Source organism: Pelophylax lessonae (genome assembly GCF_965119305.1).
Source record: "Pelophylax lessonae genome assembly, chromosome: 3".
Lineage (NCBI taxonomy): Eukaryota > Metazoa > Chordata > Amphibia > Anura > Ranidae > Pelophylax > Pelophylax lessonae.
In genome coordinates, this window is record NC_138770.1 from 226,465,338 (window position 1) to 226,484,897 (window position 19,560).

General features: G+C 43.1%; 1 protein-coding gene across 1 annotated transcript in view; it reads left to right on the plus strand.

Moving 5' to 3' along the window:
- SLC9A9 (solute carrier family 9 member A9) overlaps positions 1-19,173 on the plus strand; it is a 1,314,986-nt gene extending 1,295,813 nt beyond the window's left edge. Inside the window, exons 15-16 of the mRNA XM_082249543.1 lie at positions 12,177-12,282; positions 18,541-19,173. Of these exons, the coding sequence (XP_082105669.1) occupies positions 12,177-12,282; positions 18,541-18,792 (358 nt within the window). The 3' untranslated portion in view covers positions 18,793-19,173. The remainder of the gene's footprint in view (positions 1-12,176; positions 12,283-18,540) is intronic.
- Positions 19,174-19,560: the final 387 nt, after the last annotated feature.

Here is a 19,560-nt window from a genome sequence, read left to right on the forward strand (position 1 = left end):
TGTGTTGGTACGTGTGAGAGAGATCCACCTTTCCAAGTTGTTGGGGTTCATCTCATACTTCTGAAGGTTTGAGGGTGCTGCCTGTTCCATACTCCCCCTACTCCTCATCTAGCCTTTTAGGGGTACAAACAATAGTAATTGGGGCCTAGTGTGGTTGTGTACGTGTGATATACATACACTTTTTTTGGATCATATTTTCTATTCCGCTATTTAATCAAAAACCTTTGGGGATCAGTTAAATTGGGGGATAGTCTGTGTTGGTACGTGTGAGAGAGATCCACCTTTCCAAGTTGTTGGGGTTCATCTCATACTTCTGAAGGTTTGAGGGTGCTGCCTGTTCCATACTCCCCCTACTCCTAGCCTTTTAGGGGTACAAACAATAGTAATTGGGGCCTAGTGTGGTTGTGTACGTGTGATATACATACACTTTTTTTGGATCATATTTTCTATTCCGCTATTTAATCAAAAACCTTTGGGGATCAGTTAAATTGGGGGATAGTCTGTGTTGGTACGTGTGAGAGAGATCCACCTTTCCAAGTTGTTGGGGTTCATCTCATACTTCTGAAGGTTTGAGGGTGCTGCCTGTTCCATACTCCCCCTACTCCTCATCTAGCCTTTTAGGGGTACAAACAATAGTAATTGGGGCCCAGTGTGGTTGTGTACGTGTGATATACATACACTTTTTTTGGATCATATTTTCTATTCCGCTATTTAATCAAAAACCTTTGGGGATCAGTTAAATTGGGGGATAGTCTGTGTTGGTACGTGTGAGAGAGATCCACCTTTCCAAGTTGTTGGGGTTCATCTCATACTTCTGAAGGTTTGAGGGTGCTGCCTGTTCCATACCCCCCCTACTCCTCATCTAGCCTTTTAGGGGTACAAACAATAGTAATTGGGGCCTAGTGTGGTTGTGTACGTGTGATATACATACACTTTTTTTGGATCATATTTTCTATTCCGCTATTTAATCAAAAACCTTTGGGGATCAGTTAAATTGGGGGATAGTCTGTGTTGGTACGTGTGAGAGAGATCCACCTTTCCAAGTTGTTGGGGTTCATCTCATACTTCTGAAGGTTTGAGGGTGCTGCCTGTTCCATACTCCCCCTACTCCTCATCTAGCCTTTTAGGGGTACAAACAATAGTAATTGGGGCCTAGTGTGGTTGTGTACGTGTGATATACATACACTTTTTTTGGATCATATTTTCTATTCCGCTATTTAATCAAAAACCTTTGGGGATCAGTTAAATTGGGGGATAGTCTGTGTTGGTACGTGTGAGAGAGATCCACCTTTCCAAGTTGTTGGGGTTCATCTCATACTTCTGAAGGTTTGAGGGTGCTGCCTGTTCCATACTCCCCCTACTCCTCATCTAGCCTTTTAGGGGTACAAACAATAGTAATTGGGGCCCAGTGTGGTTGTGTACGTGTGATATACATACACTTTTTTTGGATCATATTTTCTATTCCGCTATTTAATCAAAAACCTTTGGGGATCAGTTAAATTGGGGGATAGTCTGTGTTGGTACGTGTGAGAGAGATCCACCTTTCCAAGTTGTTGGGGTTCATCTCATACTTCTGAAGGTTTGAGGGTGCTGCCTGTTCCATACTCCCCCTACTCCTCATCTAGCCTTTTAGGGGTACAAACAATAGTAATTGGGGCCCAGTGTGGTTGTGTACGTGTGATATACATACACTTTTTTTGGATCATATTTTCTATTCCGCTATTTAATCAAAAACCTTTGGGGATCAGTTAAATTGGGGGATAGTCTGTGTTGGTACGTGTGAGAGAGATCCACCTTTCCAAGTTGTTGGGGTTCATCTCATACTTCTGAAGGTTTGAGGGTGCTGCCTGTTCCATACCCCCCCTACTCCTCATCTAGCCTTTTAGGGGTACAAACAATAGTAATTGGGGCCTAGTGTGGTTGTGTACGTGTGATATACATACACTTTTTTTGGATCATATTTTCTATTCCGCTATTTAATCAAAAACCTTTGGGGATCAGTTAAATTGGGGGATAGTCTGTGTTGGTACGTGTGAGAGAGATCCACCTTTCCAAGTTGTTGGGGTTCATCTCATACTTCTGAAGGTTTGAGGGTGCTGCCTGTTCCATACCCCCCCTACTCCTCATCTAGCCTTTTAGGGGTACAAACAATAGTAATTGGGGCCTAGTGTGGTTGTGTACGTGTGATATACATACACTTTTTTTGGATCATATTTTCTATTCCGCTATTTAATCAAAAACCTTTGGGGATCAGTTAAATTGGGGGATAGTCTGTGTTGGTACGTGTGAGAGAGATCCACCTTTCCAAGTTGTTGGGGTTCATCTCATACTTCTGAAGGTTTCAGGGTGCTGCCTGTTCCATACTCCCCCTACTCCTCATCTAGCCTTTTAGGGGTACAAACAATAGTAATTGGGGCCTAGTGTGGTTGTGTACGTGTGATATACATACACTTTTTTTGGATCATATTTTCTATTCCGCTATTTAATCAAAAACCTTTGGGGATCAGTTAAATTGGGGGATAGTCTGTGTTGGTACGTGTGAGAGAGATCCACCTTTCCAAGTTGTTGGGGTTCATCTCATACTTCTGAAGGTTTGAGGGTGCTGCCTGTTCCATACTCCCCCTACTCCTAGCCTTTTAGGGGTACAAACAATAGTAATTGGGGCCTAGTGTGGTTGTGTACGTGTGATATACATACACTTTTTTTGGATCATATTTTCTATTCCGCTATTTAATCAAAAACCTTTGGGGATCAGTTAAATTGGGGGATAGTCTGTGTTGGTACGTGTGAGAGAGATCCACCTTTCCAAGTTGTTGGGGTTCATCTCATACTTCTGAAGGTTTGAGGGTGCTGCCTGTTCCATACTCCCCCTACTCCTCATCTAGCCTTTTAGGGGTACAAACAATAGTAATTGGGGCCCAGTGTGGTTGTGTACGTGTGATATACATACACTTTTTTTGGATCATATTTTCTATTCCGCTATTTAATCAAAAACCTTTGGGGATCAGTTAAATTGGGGGATAGTCTGTGTTGGTACGTGTGAGAGAGATCCACCTTTCCAAGTTGTTGGGGTTCATCTCATACTTCTGAAGGTTTGAGGGTGCTGCCTGTTCCATACCCCCCCTACTCCTCATCTAGCCTTTTAGGGGTACAAACAATAGTAATTGGGGCCTAGTGTGGTTGTGTACGTGTGATATACATACACTTTTTTTGGATCATATTTTCTATTCCGCTATTTAATCAAAAACCTTTGGGGATCAGTTAAATTGGGGGATAGTCTGTGTTGGTACGTGTGAGAGAGATCCACCTTTCCAAGTTGTTGGGGTTCATCTCATACTTCTGAAGGTTTGAGGGTGCTGCCTGTTCCATACCCCCCCTACTCCTCATCTAGCCTTTTAGGGGTACAAACAATAGTAATTGGGGCCTAGTGTGGTTGTGTACGTGTGATATACATACACTTTTTTTGGATCATATTTTCTATTCCGCTATTTAATCAAAAACCTTTGGGGATCAGTTAAATTGGGGGATTGTCTGTGTTGGTACGTGTGAGAGAGATCCACCTTTCCAAGTTGTTGGGGTTCATCTCATACTTCTGAAGGTTTGAGGGTGCTGCCTGTTCCATACTCCCCCTACTCCTCATCTAGCCTTTTAGGGGTACAAACAATAGTAATTGGGGCCTAGTGTGGTTGTGTACGTGTGATATACATACACTTTTTTTGGATCATATTTTCTATTCCGCTATTTAATCAAAAACCTTTGGGGATCAGTTAAATTGGGGGATAGTCTGTGTTGGTACGTGTGAGAGAGATCCACCTTTCCAAGTTGTTGGGGTTCATCTCATACTTCTGAAGGTTTGAGGGTGCTGCCTGTTCCATACTCCCCCTACTCCTAGCCTTTTAGGGGTACAAACAATAGTAATTGGGGCCTAGTGTGGTTGTGTACGTGTGATATACATACACTTTTTTTGGATCATATTTTCTATTCCGCTATTTAATCAAAAACCTTTGGGGATCAGTTAAATTGGGGGATTGTCTGTGTTGGTACGTGTGAGAGAGATCCACCTTTCCAAGTTGTTGGGGTTCATCTCATACTTCTGAAGGTTTGAGGGTGCTGCCTGTTCCATACTCCCCCTACTCCTCATCTAGCCTTTTAGGGGTACAAACAATAGTAATTGGGGCCTAGTGTGGTTGTGTACGTGTGATATACATACACTTTTTTTGGATCATATTTTCTATTCCGCTATTTAATCAAAAACCTTTGGGGATCAGTTAAATTGGGGGATAGTCTGTGTTGGTACGTGTGAGAGAGATCCACCTTTCCAAGTTGTTGGGGTTCATCTCATACTTCTGAAGGTTTGAGGGTGCTGCCTGTTCCATACTCCCCCTACTCCTAGCCTTTTAGGGGTACAAACAATAGTAATTGGGGCCTAGTGTGGTTGTGTACGTGTGATATACATACACTTTTTTTGGATCATATTTTCTATTCCGCTATTTAATCAAAAACCTTTGGGGATCAGTTAAATTGGGGGATAGTCTGTGTTGGTACGTGTGAGAGAGATCCACCTTTCCAAGTTGTTGGGGTTCATCTCATACTTCTGAAGGTTTGAGGGTGCTGCCTGTTCCATACTCCCCCTACTCCTCATCTAGCCTTTTAGGGGTACAAACAATAGTAATTGGGGCCCAGTGTGGTTGTGTACGTGTGATATACATACACTTTTTTTGGATCATATTTTCTATTCCGCTATTTAATCAAAAACCTTTGGGGATCAGTTAAATTGGGGGATAGTCTGTGTTGGTACGTGTGAGAGAGATCCACCTTTCCAAGTTGTTGGGGTTCATCTCATACTTCTGAAGGTTTGAGGGTGCTGCCTGTTCCATACTCCCCCTACTCCTCATCTAGCCTTTTAGGGGTACAAACAATAGTAATTGGGGCCTAGTGTGGTTGTGTACGTGTGATATACATACACTTTTTTTGGATCATATTTTCTATTCCGCTATTTAATCAAAAACCTTTGGGGATCAGTTAAATTGGGGGATAGTCTGTGTTGGTACGTGTGAGAGAGATCCACCTTTCCAAGTTGTTGGGGTTCATCTCATACTTCTGAAGGTTTGAGGGTGCTGCCTGTTCCATACCCCCCCTACTCCTCATCTAGCCTTTTAGGGGTACAAACAATAGTAATTGGGGCCTAGTGTGGTTGTGTACGTGTGATATACATACACTTTTTTTGCGTCATATTTTCTATTCCGCTATTTAATCAAAAACCTTTGGGGATCAGTTAAATTGGGGGATAGTCTGTGTTGGTACGTGTGAGAGAGATCCACCTTTCCAAGTTGTTGGGGTTCATCTCATACTTCTGAAGGTTTGAGGGTGCTGCCTGTTCCATACTCCCCCTACTCCTCATCTAGCCTTTTAGGGGTACAAACAATAGTAATTGGGGCCTAGTGTGGTTGTGTACGTGTGATATACATACACTTTTTTTGGATCATATTTTCTATTCCGCTATTTAATCAAAAACCTTTGGGGATCAGTTAAATTGGGGGATAGTCTGTGTTGGTACGTGTGAGAGAGATCCACCTTTCCAAGTTTTTGGGGTTCATCTCATACTACTGAAGATTTGAGGGTGCTGCCTGTTCCATACTCCTCCTCCTACTGCTCAACCATCCTTTTAGGGGTACAAACAATAGTAGTTGGGGCCTAGTGTGGTGGTGTACGTGCGAGATACATACACTTTCTTTTTGATCATATTTTCTATTCCGCTATTCAATTAAAACCTTTGGGGATCAATTCAATTGCGAGATAGTCTGTGTCGGTACGTGTGAGATCCACCTTTCCAAGTTGTTGGGGTTCATCTCATACTTCTGAAGATTTGAGGGTGCTGTCTGTTCCATACTCCTCCTACTCCTCATCCATCCTTTTAGGGGTAGAAACAATAGTAATTGGGGCCTAGTGTGGTTTTGTACGTGCGAGATACATACACTTTTTTGGATCATATTTCCTATTCCGCTATTCAATAAAAACCTTTCTAGGGCAAGATCTTAAATTACAGAAATATGAGGAGACCGTCAAATAAGGGCCGTGGCCTGGGTCGTGGTGCTGCTGGTAGAGCTCCTGTTGCAAGGAGAGGACGTGGTCGATCTGTGCCAGCTACACGCACAAGTGAAACACCTTCCTCAAGTGTGAGTAGGCGACAGAACCTGCATCAGTATTTGGTAGGGCATCAAACGCCCCTAGAAGTGATGAGGCCAGAACAAGTTGAGGCGATAGTAGATTGGTTTGCTGCTGACAGTGCCTCCAGTTCCTTCACATTGTCTCCCACCCAGTCTACTGCAGAAAGGTCAGAGTTGGCACCTGCAGCCAATGTCCAACCGTCTTTCACCTCACCCCCTTGCAAATCAGGCCAGCAGTCTGAGCCCCAAGCCATACAGCAGTCTCTTATTCTTTTTGAGGACTCTGTCAGCAGGGTTTCCCAGGGCCATCCACCTAGCCCTGCCCCAGAAGTGGAAGAGATTGAGTGCAGCGATGCCCAACCACTTATTTCTCAAGATGAGTACATGCAAGGATCATCGCAGCACGTCTCCGATGATGACGAAACGCAGGTGCCAACTGCTGCGGCGTTCAGCATTGTGGAGACCGACAAGGAGGGCAGGGGTGAAGACTGGGTGGAAGATGATGTGGAGGACGATGAGGTCCTCGACCCCACATGGAATGAACGTCATGCAGGTGACCTGAGTAGTTTGGAGGAAGAGGCGGTGGTCGCACAGAGCCACCAGCACAGCAGAAGAGGGAGCAGGGTGCAGAAGCGGAGCGGCCGTGCCCTAGACACTACGCCCGCTACTGCCCAACGCAGCAAGGGAACGAGCGCACCAAAGTCAGCTCAAAGGAGTTCTCTAGCGTGGAAGTTCTTTAGAAAATGTGCTGATGACAGGACACGAGTGGTTTGCACCCTGTGCAATCAGAGCTTGAAGCGAGGCATAAACCTTCTCAACCTGAGCACAACCTGCATGATCAGGCATCTAAGTGCAAAGCACGAGCTGCAGTGGAGTACACACCTTCAAAACCAAGAAACATCTCTGGCTCATCCTGCTTCCTCTTCTGCTGCAGTCTCGGCCGCTCCAGCCACATCTGTAGTGATACCGGCACCTGCCACCCCGCAAACAGACGATCTGTCAGCAACACCACCACCTGGGTCACCAACAACCATCTCCACAATGTCCCGTGGAAGCGTTCAGCTTTCCATCTCCCAAACACTTGAGAGGAAGAGGAAGTACCCCCCTACCCACCCGCGATCCCTGGCCCTGAATGCCAGCATTTCAAAATTATTGGCCTTTGAAATGCTGTCATTCCGTCTGGTGGAGACGCACAGTTTTAAAAACCTTATGTCGGTGGCTGTCCCACAGTACGTCGTGCCCAGCCGCCACTACTTTTCCAGGCAAGCCATCCCTTCCCTGCACAACCAAGTGGGGGAAAATATCAGGTGTGCACTGCGCAACGCCATCTGTGCCAAGGTCCACCTAACTACGGATACGTGGACCAGTAAGCACGGTCAGGGGCGTTATATCTCCCTAACGGCACACTGGGTAAATGCAGTGGCGGATGGGCCTGAGGCGGATAGCAATTTGGCGCATGTCCTTCCACCACCGAGGATTGCAGGGCGCTTCAGTTTGCCTCCTGTTCCTAACTCCTCCTACTCCGCTTCCTCATCCTCTACCGCCTCCTCATCCGGACAGCGTAACACCTTCACCACCAACTTCAGCACGGCCAGGGGTAAACGACAGCAGGCAGTTTTACAACTTGCCTGTTTGGGGGACAAACCACACACCGCGCAGGAGTTGTGGAGGAGCATGGAACAGCAGACAAATGAGTGGTTGCTGCCAGCGAGCCTCAAGCCCGGCCTGGTGGTGTGCGATAACGGGCGAAATCTCATAGCAGCTCTGGGCCTAGCCGGTTTGACGCACATCCCTTGCCTGGCGCATGTGCTGAATTTGGTGGTGCAGAGGTTCCTTAAAAACTACCCCGATATGTCAGAGCTGCTGCAGAAAGTGCGGGCCGTTTGTGCGCACTTTCGGCGTTCTCACCCTGCTGCTGCTCGCCTGGCAGCGCTGCAGCGTAACTTCGGCCTTCCCGCTCACCGCCTCATATGTGACGTGCCCACAAGGTGGAACTCCACCTTGCACATGCTGGAAAGACTGTGCGAGCAGCAGCAGGCCATAGTGGAGTTTCAGCTGCAGCACGCACGCGTGAGTCGCTCTGCGGAACAGCACCACTTCACCACCAATAACTGGGCCTCCATGCGAGACCTGTGTGCCTTGTTGCGCTGTTTTGAGTACTCCACCAACATGGCCAGTGGCAATGACGCCGTTCTCAGCTTAACTATCCCACTTCTATGCCTCCTTGAAAAAACAATTCGGGCGATGATGGAAGAGGATGTGGCACAGGATGAGGAGGAGGAGGAGGATGAAGAGGTAACATTTCCAAGGCTTTCAGGGCAGTCATTCGCAAGGGGCTCCGAGGGTGGGTTCCTGCACACGCAAACGCCAGGGACGCAATTGTCCAGCAGGGGCACAGTTCTGGAGGATGAGGAGGATGAGGAGGAGGAGGAGCTGGAGGAGGAGATGGAACCATGTTCACAGCAGGGTGGCACCCAGGCCAGCTCATGGCCATCACTGGTGCGTGGCTGGGGGGATACAGAGGACACGGACGATACACCTCCCACAGAGGACAGCCTTTCGTTGCCTCTGGGCAGCCTGGCACACATGAGCGATTACATGCTGCAGTGTCTCCACAACGACCGCCGAGTTGCCCACATTCTAACTTGTGCTGATTACTGGGTGGCCACGCTGCTGGATCCCCGTTACAAGGACAACGTACCGTCCTTAATTCACTCACTGGAGCGCGATCGCAAGATGCGCGAGTACAAGCGCACGCTGGTAGACGCCATGCTGCTGGCATTCCCATCTGACAGCGGGGCCACAGTGGAAGCACAAGGCAGAGGAGGAGGAGGAGGAGGTCGCCAACGCAACCAGGGCACCGCCAGCACCTCAGAAGGCAGGGTTAGCATGGCCGAAATGTGGAAAAGCTTTGTCAGCACGCCACAACAAACAGCAGCACCAGCAGCTCAGATGGAACGTCTTAGCAGGAGGCAGCATTTTACCAACATGGTGGAGCAGTATGTGTGCACACGCCTACATGTAGTGAATGACGGGTCTGCCCCCTTCAACTTCTGGGTCTCCAAATTGGGCACATGGCCTGAGCTTGCCCTTTACGCCTTGGAGGTGCTGGCGTGCCCTGCAGCCAGTGTATTATCTGAACGGGTATTTAGCACGGCTGGGGGCGTTATAACAGACAAGCGCAGCCGCCTGTCCAGAGACAATGTGGACAAGCTCACGTTCATTAAAATGAACCAGGCATGGATCCCACGGGACTTTTCCGTACCTTATGCAGAATAGCAATGGATACCGACCTTACCCACCCATTGTTCCATTTTTGCTCTTTCTCACTCTTTTGGGGTGTACCCTCATTTAAAATTTTTGAAAAGAAGCAGTGTTGGCTACCTCGTCCTCCTCCTCAGGGCCAGATTAATGTAGGGGCTATTGGAGCTGCAGCTCCAGGCCCCTACCTTTTATATAGGCCCCGGGTTGGCCATATTCACTGTTACCGCTCTTCTGTCACTTGTAAACACAGAAGTCTGGCTTCTATGCTCGCTTCCCCAGGCAGCACCCTCAGAACCTCCCCACACAGCGTGAAGGCCGGACAAGGAGGGACAGTTGGCGATGCATGGATGTGTTTATGGGCTTCAGAGACAGCATCCCATGTTGAATTAGGCATGCATGGCTGCACCCTTCCTCCTCTGGGTGCATGGCAAGGCACGGCCCTTAAGGCCCTTCAAAATCCTCAGCACCAAGCCCATGATGCTGTTAATCCGGCCCTGGTCCTCCTCCACCGCCGCTTCCACCTACACCGCCCATAGGTGTGCGCAGCCTATTGCATTAAGGTGTGCACCCCAAAGTTGAAATACACATGCATGTGTTTGCCAGCAGGGAGAGTAATGTATCGGGGCCATGTACCTGTAGGCAAGGAGAAATAGAGCAGAGCAGGTCCCAGGGAGATCTTTCCCATCTCCTCACTGGCAATGCTATGTGCCCTAGGTGATTAGGGTGTGCCCAGGCACACCCAGCACACCCTGTGCGCACGCCTATGTCACCGCCACATCCACCACCACCTCAACCTCCCTCCTACTCCATATGGGCCTCGTCCTTCAGAGATGAAGAAGAACATTGTTTTATTTTTCTGTTTTTTTTTGTTGTTTTAAGTTATTTCCCTATCCACATTTGTTTGCAGAGCACTTGCCATGCTCTTAATTACGTTTTGCTGCCATTTGCAGCACTCTAGCCCTTTCCTTTGGTGTTTTAGAGCCATTTTAGTGCCTTAAAGTTCGGGTCCCCATTGACTTCAATGGGGTTCGGTGTCCGGGAAAAGTTTGGTAAAAGTCCGGGACACGGACCCGGACTTTTTTTTAAAGTTCGGCCGAACCCGTCGAACACGGACATCTAGGTGTCCGCTCAACCCTATTTATAATAATAAAGGTGCATTTGTTATCAAACGTTATTGCCCTATGTGCATCTTTCTTACTCCCTTGCACGCTTGGATGGTCTGAAGATATTGCGGCTGAGAAGCAGTGTGATTAAGGATAGAGTCCAGTGACGATTCATGGGAGATACATCATCTGACTATATGCTTTATGTACAGTGAGATCTGGTAAGAGCATAACCTTTGGGATTTGCCCGTGGTGAGGTGGAGGCATGTTCCAAGCTACTGTTTACACATCCTGGTGTGTGTTGTTCCTTTCCATGGCCCCATTGGAAACTTAGTTGGTGATGGACTTTGGCACCTATATGGACTCTATCACGCTGCACATTGCTGTATTATGATAGCTTTGCTAATGCAGAGTTTATTTTATTTTACTTTATGATTGTGATTTATGATTATTAGCGCTGCTTGTGTTTATTAACCTGGTTGATATGCACCTTATATACAAGAAATACCAAGTATTGTTTTACCTGGCTTTGCATTACTTTGGTTCCTTACCAAAATGCAACAAAACTGAAACAAAGCCATTACTTGGTTCCTTAGGTTGTTGTGGACAACACATGTTGTTCTTCACCTTTCCTCTTTCCAAACCCACTAGAGATTTCTTTTTATCTAAATTAAAGGAAAAACAAGGAAATCTGTAGGTAAACACCATCATTTTATAAATTTATTATAAAGCTCAGAAGACATTTTTAGCTTCAGATGAAAGCAATATGTGTTTTCTTTATAAAGAACTATTGTTGTTTGGATTTTCAGGCAGCATGCACAAGAGCATTCTTTCTTTATAAATTTAAAAGGAGCGGTTCACATGAAGGAATGCTATTCTTTGCACTTGTTCAGGTTTAGCAATATCAACGTTTTGCAGGGAAAAATATATCTATATTTGGAAATCTTAGCTTGGAGGAGACAGCAGAAGATAAAACTGTAAAAGCTGTAATAGTTGATATGTTTTTTTTATTTTAGTTTTTTTTTTTTTGGCAATAAACATACTTTTCATGCACAAATGTACTAGTTAGTGACACAGTTTTATTAGCTGCCTAATAGCAAAGGAAAGATATATGCATAGGACACACTCCACCTGTTTTATACAAACTGAGGGGTAAAAAGTGTCTTTATTGTCTTTTTTGTCTAATGCAGCCAGTTATACTTCAGCTGTCATTTTTCTGCTGTGAGGAAAGGTCTTTACCTTGCTCATTTTGTACATTTAGTTATTGCCATATTTGATATTACTTTGCAAGAAATGAGCAGTTGCCTGTGACTTTTACCATTTTACCTTTTTGGCAAACCAAAAAAGCGCTGTCTTGGGTGTAAGTATTCTAAGAAAAGATAAATAGTACAATACGAGCTCAGAGCAACTCAGCAATCATTGCCTTACTGTAGACTGCAGTTCATTACATTCTAGAGAAGGTCAGGATTCCCGGCAGATGAGCTGAGCGAGATCATATAATTGTGTTTCAGAGCTGTCAGTGAATAGAGCTACACAGGGCCTGGCACATGGATAAAATATTTCCTCTTTCAATACTTTGTGGAAAATAATGTGCATTTTGACAGCTTTCTACATTGTTTTTTATCCTTAACTTGATTCACAGATACCTCAAGCCAATACTAACACATAGTGGACCTCCTTTGACAAGCACATTGCCTCAGTGGTGCCATCCTTTAGCTCAAGTGCTGACCAGTTCAAAGGCTTATGCAGTAAGTAATGTAAATGTCTGTAAATTAAACAAAAACATGGAAAAAAAACATGACTGTTATGAAAGTGGCTGGTGAATTATCTGTGCAACCTATAAAAAAAAAAGGCAAAAGCATTATTGCCTGTGTGTAAGGGGGCTCCTGATCGGATGGGTGTGAGCACCAACAGGTGCAAATCCCTACCCCTCTTCTTCTAGGATAGAACAACAACCCACCGGCTTGTAGCAATCTACCTCCTCCATATTGAGTCCTTCCCACTTCATCTCTGGTCATTAGCCTTTATATTGAAAAAATACATTTTTACACAAGATACAGTTTCCGCACTTTATTGTTTTTTCTCCAGAAGATCACATTGACACATCACATGACATAGACCTGTTATCTGGAATTACTTTGGCATTACTCTGCCAATCACACATATCACAATGCACTGTAGCAATCGTTTTGTGAAAGCAGCACATTACACAGCACTCGTCAGCCATCTTCCCTTTTGCATAGTCTCTCTCTCTTTGGGAACACCACAGTGCTCCCTATTTGCTATATCTGCAGCATTCTGCTGTATTCAAACCAAGCTCCCCAAGGTGAAGCATCCTGCTCTGTCAAGAATAACAAGGCACCTTCTATAGTATACTGGTCTCTCCTTCCAAGTTAAAACAACCCGAGATAAAACAAAGTGTAAAAGAAATCCACTAGCATTAAGAAAATGCACCAGGGTCAGACTGTGATTGTCGTTCTCTGTCTTGTAAATAGTCTTGATCAGATTAGATTTCAAACATGGGGAATACATTTGAATATCTCTACTAGTAGGTTTCTATTACCCAGTGCTTGGCATTTGGATGAGTTTTAAAAAAGATGGGTTTGGAATTGTATAGAGCTCAAAAAAAACCCATGCATGCTAATATAGTGAAAAAAATGAGATATAACCTGATCAATGTGGTACCACATCCATAGACAATGGTCAGAAAGAGTAAAAAAATGTGACGAACATAGTACTTTAATGGTTGCCATCTATAACCCCAATCAAAGAAATAAGAACTCCAAATATATAAAAATACAACATTTTATTTTACATCATTAAAAAGATTCCATAAAACATATCCAAAATATATTACACTAAAAATATTATTGCATTTTCCAAAAGGCTAGTGTTGGTGCTCTAAATACATTGAAACCTGTCTCAAATGGCCTGATCTGCTTATATTAACATGAACGGATAGACAAAATGTAAACCTTCTACATGTAGGGCCAAGTACAGGAATCATTATAACATCACTGCTATGGATCTCTATATGTTTTGCCACAAGGCTTCTTCAGGGGAACTTCTTAAAGCTGAATTGACCGTGATGTGGTGTCTCTTCTTGTGAAACCAGATCTAAGCACTCTTATTATCCTTCCCCTCCCCCCATTTTGGATTTAACACTCTAAGACCTAAATCATGTCTCTATATACATAAGTGAGTACTCATTACTAATTGTAAAGATATGGCAATAATATATATATATATATATATATATATATATATATATATATATATATATATATATATATATATATATATATTAATACATACACACACACTGTATTACCAAAAGTATTGGGACAACTGCCTTTACATGCACATGAACTTTAATGGCATTCCAGTCATAGTCCATAGAGTTCAATATTGAGTTGGCCCACCCTTTTCAGCTATAACAGCTTCAGCTCTTCTGGGGAGGCTGTCCACAAGATTTAGGGGTGTGTCTATGGGAATGCCTCTCAGTATCTACTGCCCGAAATAACATACAGGTACATCATTTCATGCAATAGAGCCAATCTGCCACAGTAAAAGCACGGTAGGCGGCTGGCAAGAGGCTAATCCCAGACCTTATATAATTTATAAATATTTTAAAAAGTAAGGGTCCTAACACTGAACCTTGTGGTACACCACTGATAACCTAACCACTACTCTCTGAATTCAGTCTTTAAGCCAGTTTTCTATCCATTTACAAACAGATTTTTCAAGACCTGAAGACTTTACTTTACACATTAGCCGTGTGTTGGGAACTGTGTCAAATGCTTTTGCAAAATCCAAGTATACCATGTCCACAGCCATCCCTCTGTCCAAGGTTTTACTTAACTCCCCCTAAAAATAAATCAGATTTGTGTGACAACTTCTGTCTTCCATGAATCCATGCTGTCTGTTGCTTAAAATACTTTTTTCCAGCAAGAAATCATCTATGTGGTCTTTTATTAAACTCTCCAGTATCTCTCCAGCTATAAAAGTTAAACTAACAGGTCTATAGTTACTTAGTAAAGACTTTGATCCTTTTTTAAATATGGGCACCATGTTGGCCTTACGCTAATTCAGTGGTACTATTACAGTCATTAAAGAGTCCCTAAAAATTAGAAACTATGGCTATGAAATGACAGAGCTCAAATCTTTTAAAGATTAGTGGGTGTATGCTATCTGGTCTACATGCTTTATCCACCTTTATTCTGTCAAAATATTTCTGGCCCATATTACTTTTGAGCCATTATGGATCATTTGGGGCTGTGTTAATACTATTCCTATTATGGCCATAAGCTCTCCCATGCCCCTTTGTATACAAAAAGCTGAAGAAGGTATTTATTAAATGTTTCCTTCTCTTTATCCCCAATCACCCACTCTAGATTATTTGGTAAAGGGATAACATGCTCACACCTGACTTTTTTACTATTAGTATATTTGAATTTTTTTTTTCCGGGGGGGGGGGGGGGTGTCCTACCATCTTTTGCAATCTGTCATTTGTTTTGAATTTTTGCGTCCTTGATTTCCTTTTTTACAAATTCTGTTATATTCTTTGTAACATTTAAACCGTGATAGTGTTGCTTTTTTCTATATTTTTTAAAAGCTCTTTTGTTATTATTTATAATTTTTTTAACTTTGGCCATGAGCCACATAGGTTTTATTTTTAGCCTTTTAAACGTATTGCCCATGGGAATATACTTTGCAGTCAGTTCACATACAGTCTTTTTGAAGAATTCCCATTTCTGGGAATCTTTCATAGTAACCTAGACTGTAATGTTAAAGTTAATAACACGTTACAGGAAGCACCCCCATGGTTAACAGAAGACAGAGTCAGAAATAGACTTGAAAAACTTAACATAAATAAGTCAGAAGGCTTACACCCGAGGGTCCTTAAGGAACTCAGCCAGGTGATAGCTAGACCATTGTTCGTAATTTTTATGGACAGTCTCCTGACGGGAATGGTACCAGCTGATTGGAGAGAGGCCAATGTGGCACCAATATTTATAAAAGGGCAGAGATATATCTCTGGGAACTACAGGCCAGTTAGCCTAACATCAATAGTCTGCAAGCTATTGGAGGGGATGATAAGGGATCATATACAAGATTTTATTAATGAAAACGGTATCATTAGTAGTAATCATCATGGATTCATGAAAAATAGATCTTGCCAGATCAATCTATTAACCTTCTATGAAGAAGTGAGCTGCCATCTAGATAAAGGAAGACCTGTGGACGTAGTATATCTGGATTTTGCAAAGGCATTTGATACAGTTCCCACAAACATTTACTGTACAAACTAAGGTACGTCGGTATGGACCATAGGGTGAGTACCTGGATTGAAAACTTGCTTCAGGGGAGAGTCCAAAGGGTGGCGATAAATGGGGAGTACTCTGAATGGTCTGGTGTGGAAAGTGGGGTCCCCCAAGAATCTGTCCTGGGACCAATCCTGTTTAATATATTCATAAACGATCTAGAGGATGGAATAACCAGCTCAATCTCAGTTATTACGGATGATACAAAGCTAAGCAGAGCAATAACTTCTACGCAGGATGTGGAAACCTTACAAGAAGAATTGAACAAAATAACGGGGTGGGCAACTACATGTCAAATGAGGTTTAATGTTGTAAAATGTAAAGTAATGCATTTGGGGACCAAAAATACGAATGCAGGTTATTCACTAGGGGGTGAACCTCTGGGGGGGGGGGGGGGTCTAGGATGGAAAAGGACCTGGGGGTCCAAGCAGATGACAAGCTCAGCAATTGCATGCAATGCCAAGCTGTTGCAAGCAAAGCCAACAGAATACTCCCATGTAATAAAAAAGGGGATTCACTCCAGAGATAAAATTATAATTCTCCCACTCTACAAGAATCTGGTCCAGCCACATCTGGAGCATGCCGTCCAGTTCTGGGCACTGGTCATCAGGAAGGATGTGCTGGAACTGGAGAGAGTCTAGAGAAGGCAACAAAGCTAATAAAAGGACTGCAGGACTTCAGCTATGAGGAAAGACTACAAGCATTGAACTTATTCTCTCTGGAGAGGAGACGCTTGAGAGGGGATATGATATCAATGTACAAACACCGTACTGGTGACCCTAGCATAGGAAGCAAACTTTTAAGCGAGAGGGAATTTAAAAAGGCACGCAGCCATTCACTAAAATTAGAAGAGAAGCAGTTTAATCTTAAACTGCGTATAGGGTTCTTTACCGTTAGAATGATAAGGATGTGGAATTCTCTTCCACAAGCAGTGGTATAAGCAGAGAGGGTTGATAGTTTAAAAAAACGAATAGATGGGCACCTTAACGACCACAACATACAGGGAAATACAATGTACTATTGACATAAACACTTATACACACACACATCATAGGTTGAACTGGATGGACTGGTGTCTTTTTTCAACCTCACTAACTATGTAACTATTTATTTGTTGCTTACAGCTAACATTAAATTAAATAATGTTATGGTCACTTCAACCCAGATGTTCTTTTATATTAATATTGGTAATAAGCTCTGCATGGTTTGAGATTACCAGGTCCAGCAGAGCATCATTCCTAGTCGAGGCCTCTATATTCTGTACCTAAAATTGTCCTGTAATAGGTTTATACATTTTTGCGCTTTAACGGTTCCAGCAGTTGCATTACTCCATTCAATCTGCAGGTTATTCACTAGGGGGTGAACCTCTGGGGGGGGGGGTCTAGGATGGAAAAGGACCTGGGGGTCCAAGCAGATGACAAGCTCAGCAATTGCATGCAATGCCAAGCTGTTGCAAGCAAAGCCAACAGAATACTCCCATGTAATAAAAAAGGGGATTCACTCCAGAGATAAAATTATAATTCTCCCACTCTACAAGAATCTGGTCCAGCCACATCTGGAGCATGCCGTCCAGTTCTGGGCACTGGTCATCAGGAAGGATGTGCTGGAACTGGAGAGAGTCTAGAGAAGGCAACAAAGCTAATAAAAGGACTGCAGGACTTCAGCTATGAGGAAAGACTACAAGCATTGAACTTATTCTCTCTGGAGAGGAGACGCTTGAGAGGGGATATGATATCAATGTACAAACACCGTACTGGTGACCCTAGCATAGGAAGCAAACTTTTAAGCGAGAGGGAATTTAAAAAGGCACGCAGCCATTCACTAAAATTAGAAGAGAAGCAGTTTAATCTTAAACTGCGTATAGGGTTCTTTACCGTTAGAATGATAAGGATGTGGAATTCTCTTCCACAAGCAGTGGTATAAGCAGAGAGGGTTGATAGTTTAAAAAAACGAATAGATGGGCACCTTAACGACCACAACATACAGGGAAATACAATGTACTATTGACATAAACACTTATACACACACACATCATAGGTTGAACTGGATGGACTGGTGTCTTTTTTCAACCTCACTAACTATGTAACTATTTATTTGTTGCTTACAGCTAACATTAAATTAAATAATGTTATGGTCACTTCAACCCAGATGTTCTTTTATATTAATATTGGTAATAAGCTCTGCATGGTTTGAGATTACCAGGTCCAGCAGAGCATCATTCCTAGTCGAGGCCTCTATATTCTGTACCTAAAATTGTCCTGTAATAGGTTTATACATTTTTGCGCTTTAACGGTTCCAGCAGTTGCATTACTCCATTCAATCTCCGGGTAGTTAAAATCTCCCATTATTATTACTGTCCCAGCCCTTGCAGCCCTTTATATCTGTGCAAGGAGCTGATGATGTGAAATACATTTTTTTATTTTTTCATATTTGGAGTACTCATTTAATTGATTGGAGTTATAGATGGCAACCATTAAAGTCCTATGTTCATCACATTTTTTCTCTTCCCATGCTAATACTTCATCCAGGTAATATTACTGAATGCCCATGCCTTCATCTCTCACTCTGAGTTTTCCATTTACTCTTACTTAGTTACATTTATTAGAAATGATTATTGTATTATTGTGTATTTTGTTCCTTTCTGAACCTGTTACTAAGACATATGAAATTGTGCTTAAACAGGAAGAACTAAAAGAAGAGGATACGGACTGCATTGTTAACCATGATGAACTGACAGCAGCTTATGAAGATACATCAACATCCAGTATGCCTCACTCTGCACAGCAGGGAAAAGAACAGCCAAGTCCTGTTTTAGCAGAGAGCAGAGATAATGTACAGGATGTGGACCTCGGACTTGGGGGATTTGAATTTGCACAGGATAGAAGGTCTAAGCAAGCACACATAGACTTCCCAGGGGGGAACATACAGATGTAATGTGTAGTATTAAAGATAAACTGTTCTGAGTAGTTTGATAAAGCAGAACTCCAGGCTCAGATAGTAAAACAAATGAATTAGAAACAACCCAAAACAAATGTAATTACATATATAATTATATTAACTTTTCATTTATCTTTTGTCCCAGCCAAATTATCTGCAAATTAGAAGTGCAGGTAACCCAACACGTGATTGACATATGTCAATAAGCACATCTACAATTCAAAAGCTGTGACATGCTCTTGCTGAGTTTAAGAATCCCAAATTCACAGTGGGTTCAGTTTCAAACATCAAGTAAGTCATAGAGTTGACCAGAGAGGACACTGAGCTCAGCCAACTTAATCAAGAAATTCTGATTAGTTGCATCATCTGTTGTTACAACTGGCTGCAGTCTACAGTACCTGCATTATTTTCAGAGAGAGAAAGGAGCAAAGGATAATTACAAAATGGACTCTCCATATATGGTATTTAGATTACCTATATGACCATGGTAACTATACATTTTATTACTGGCATTCTTTTTTAAAAGACTGATTACTTGCTACAAACATTGCCTTAGATTCTTAGATTTTAGAGATATTGCTGGTTTCCAGAAGTGTCTAGTAGGCCTTATTATGCCTCCTTTCATCAAGTGCCTGGTCTCTAGTGAATGTATACACTTCTGTGTCATAAACGTTTATTCATCTTCAATATGAGTGCCTCAAAAGAGTGCCTTGGGAATGTCATTGGTTTCCAGTGAATGAGATGAATGCAGACTGTTTCCCAGCT